The sequence below is a fragment of the Vicia villosa genome, linkage group LG2 (genome assembly GCF_029867415.1).
Source record: "Vicia villosa cultivar HV-30 ecotype Madison, WI linkage group LG2, Vvil1.0, whole genome shotgun sequence".
NCBI lineage: Eukaryota > Viridiplantae > Streptophyta > Magnoliopsida > Fabales > Fabaceae > Vicia > Vicia villosa.
In genome coordinates, this window is record NC_081181.1 from 8,144,506 (window position 1) to 8,148,358 (window position 3,853).

A 3,853-nucleotide genomic window follows, 5' to 3' on the forward strand; every position below is an offset into this window, starting at 1 on the left:
AATTAAAATAAAATAAAAAATATTAAAAAGATACTCCCTCCGTCCCAAAATATTTGACAATTTTATATTTAATCTTTCAATTGTCCAATATAATAAATACTATTAATTTATTGTTTTCTCAATAAACATTAATTTTAATTTAAATACACCAATAATTAATCAGCATAACTATATTTGTGAAAGTAGCTATTTTCTCTCTTTCATTTATTACTATTTATTAGTGTATGACAAATAATATGGGACATATTAGATAAAATCCATATAAAAAAATCCACTTTGATATTAGGGTTTGATATGTTGTTAAATTCTTCCGCAAGCCACGGATGGATTCCTTATAAAAAGAAGTAAATAGCTTCGATAAACCCAAGCAAGCAATTCAAAAAGATCTAACAGAAGTTATGGAATTTGAGACAAGGGAGGGTGTGAAGGCAATTGGAAGTTTCGAGGAGATGATAACAAAAGACGATTTACTTCGCGGGATCTACCAATATGGTTTCGAGAAACCGTCGGCGATTCAACAACGTGCCATTGTGCCTATCATTCAGGGTCGTGACGTCATCGCTCAGGCTCAATCTGGAACCGGAAAGACCTCCATGATTGCCCTAACTGTTTGCCATGTTGTTGACACATCCGTCAATGAGTGAGTTACTTTATGGATTAGTAGTATTCTTAAAGTTTAGGTTGAGTTTATGATTAGGGTTTTTTAAGGTTTCATTGCTTTTTGTGTTATCTTACATATGTGTTTTCTCTTAAAAAAAAATATATCAATTTTTTTTGTAATTTATGAACAGGGTGCAGGCTTTAATTGTTTCTCCAACTAGGGAGCTTGCCTCTCAAACTGAAAAGAATATATTGGCTATCGGGGATTACATAAATATACGATCCCATGCTTGCATTGGAGGCAAAAGTATGGGAGAAGACATAAGGAAACTTGAACACGGAGTTCATGTAGTGTCTGGAACTCCTGGTCGAGTATGTGACATGATCAAAAGGAGAACATTGCCCACAAGAGCTATCAAGTTGCTATTTTTGGTACTTGATTACTTCTATTGATTTTTCTTTTTATTTTTTTTTGTCATTTAATTTGTTCAATGATTATAATTTCTTGTTTTTTTTTTGTGGTTATTGTTGTTACAGGACGAATCTGATGAAATGCTGAGCAGAGGGTTTAAAGATCAAATTTATGATTTGTACAGATATCTCCCACCTGATCTTCAGGTTGTCTTGATTTCTGCTACTTTACCTCATGATGTACTGGAGATGACAAATAAGTTCATGGATGATCCTGTGAGGGTCCTTGTAAAACGTGACGAGTTGACATTGGAGGTAATTAAACAACTTCTTCTTTCTGTTTTTTCATCTTTAACCGGATATTATTATACATTAACATTATACATGACATTGAAATTATTATTCATTCCCTAATGATAAAAATTGACATTAACAGCGCATCAAGCAATATTTTGTTGAGGTTGAGAGGGAGGAATGGAAGTTTGATACTCTGTGTGATCTTTATGACACACTTACTATATCTCAAGCTGTTATATTCTGCAACACCAAGCAAAAGGTAAACAGTTTCATACCATTACAATATTTAGTCAATATATACTATTTGGATATCATACTATAAATAGTCAATGTATATATGTATCTATATCTTATTATTATGTTTATCCTTTTGGAACAGGTGGACTGGTTATCCAAACAAATGTATAACAATAATTTCACCGTGTCATCAATGCATGGTGACATGCCTCAGAGAGAAAGAGATGCAATAATGAAGGAATTTCGTGCTGGAACAACTCGTTTATTAATAACAACAGATGTTTGGGCTCGTGGCCTTGATGTACAGCAGGTATGTTCTTAGTTACTACTTAAAATATCTTTTTGACTTTTTTTCCCTTAATTTGAATCACACACACTTGGAGTTATTTCTTATTGTTGATATTGATAATGCACTTGCTTTGTTATCAGGTTTGTACGGTTATCAATTATGACCTTCCAAATAATCGAGAGTTGTATATTCATAGGATTGGCCGTTCGGGACGTTTTGGACGAAAGGTATTGGAAATTTTTTAGATGATATCTACTCCTCTAGTATTATTTTTATACATGCTCTCTCATGGATGTAACTACGTACCACTTATAATAACTGGCCCTATTTGTAATTCATTGCAGGGCGTTGCATTAAATTTTGTCAAAAGTCATGAAGTCACCATCATGAGAGATATTGAACAATACTATAGTACTCAGATTGAGGAACTGCCAATGAATGTTGCTGATGTTTTGTAAAATTTTCACCTTTTGAGGAACTGCCAATGAATGTTGCTCATGTTTTGTAAAATTTTCACCTTTTGAGGAACTGCCAATGAATGTTGCTCATGTTTTATAAAATTTCCACCTTTTGAATGCTTAATTTCTCATGTTCATATCACATTCTCATTTTAGTTAACTTACATATTTTATTAGTTTTGGATAGTACTTTAGTTAACTTACATATTTTATTAGTTTTGGATAGTACTTTAGTTAACTTACATATTTTATTAGTTTTGGATAGTACTTAGAGGTAATAATATTTTCCTTTGCCAGGATGGTTTGAGGTTACTGTACCATTTTTTTTAATAGGCAATTGATATTAAACCGGAGTATAAGGGATACTCCAACGTGATTACAAGACGGAAAACTTCTACAACTCAAAACAAATGAGCGGTAGAATATTCCGCACGTGAAAGTTATAATTAGATGCTAACTTAATTAAATCTAAAATAAAGCCATTTCCAAGAATTAAAAACAACCTCCGACATTCATTTGATGAAGAATCATTCTTGAAAATGATTCCATTACGCCTATTCCAAATACTCCAAGCCGTTGCTAACCAAATTACCGCAACTAAGGACCTCTTGGCTAGATTCTTCACCTTCTCGAAATAAAAAAGAAACCCTTCAAACTCCTCCAAAGATAATCCGTCAACGGGTCCAATCCACTCGTAGACCTTTCTCCAAATAGCCTCCACCACTAAACAGCCCCCAAGCAAGTGAGAAAGGCTTTCCGTCTCCGTAGAGCAAAAGACATATTCCGAAACAATGTCGTCCATCAAAATTCCCCTCTTAATCAATTGGTCCTTGGTAGCAAATCTATTATGAATTATCCTCCGTCCAAAAATGAGAACTTTAGGAGGCGCTTTTACCTTCCAAAGATGCTTCACAGCTTTTACCATGATTGAACTAAGAGGAGGGCCGAATAACGTTGCTTTGAACAAATCATAACAGAATTTAACAGTGAAAACTCCGTCCGATGTAACGCTCCACGAAAAATAGTCCTTTACGTTCGCTCTAGGAAGAGCGTTCCTGATGCTGTCCACAAGATAACACCATAAAAAGTCAATCGAGTCGCTACTGTGCAGCTGCTGACGCAGCTGTCCCGACGTTGTTGTCACATAGGATTGCTGTTGTGCTACACTGCCAGCCTTCAGCATCCTGGAAACCATCCTCATCGACAGTAATTTTTTCGTCACGGGATAAAGCAAACAGCTCCGGGAAAGCTTGCGCTAACGACTGACCACCGGCCCAAGTGCTGTACCAAAACGGGATATCAATACCGTTCCCGAGTTCACAAGTAACAGCCCCTGAAAAGTTATAATTGAGCAAGAAAACATAGTTATCAGATAAAAGAATATTCCTCCACCATATTGAGTTGCTTTTCTCCACCACCGAAGAATCACCAATAAGAATCTTCCTTTTGACATTCTCGTAACGAGATCTAAGGAGACCACTCCAAATCGCATCGTCCTCCACGAGAATTCTCCACTTCCACTTACTTAGTAAAGCGGAATTCATAACTTCCGCATTCTTAA

The 3,853-nt window shown here is 35.3% G+C and overlaps 2 protein-coding genes across 2 annotated transcripts; one reads left to right on the plus strand and one right to left on the minus strand.

Moving 5' to 3' along the window:
* The first annotated feature begins 380 nt into the window (after positions 1-380).
* LOC131645821 (eukaryotic initiation factor 4A-3-like) lies at positions 381-2,292 on the plus strand. Its single transcript, XM_058916026.1, has 7 exons — positions 381-640; positions 792-1,032; positions 1,138-1,326; positions 1,448-1,567; positions 1,688-1,855; positions 1,975-2,061; positions 2,179-2,292. The coding sequence occupies exons 1-7, from the start codon at positions 399-401 to the stop codon at positions 2,290-2,292; spliced, it is 1,161 nt and encodes a 386-aa protein (XP_058772009.1). The 5' UTR covers positions 381-398.
* A 394-nt stretch (positions 2,293-2,686) lies between these two features.
* Positions 2,687-3,217, minus strand: LOC131648516 (uncharacterized). Its single transcript, XM_058918268.1, has one exon. It carries the CDS (start codon positions 3,215-3,217, stop codon positions 2,687-2,689), a length of 531 nt encoding a protein of 176 aa, XP_058774251.1.
* Between the last annotated feature and the right edge of the window lie 636 nt (positions 3,218-3,853).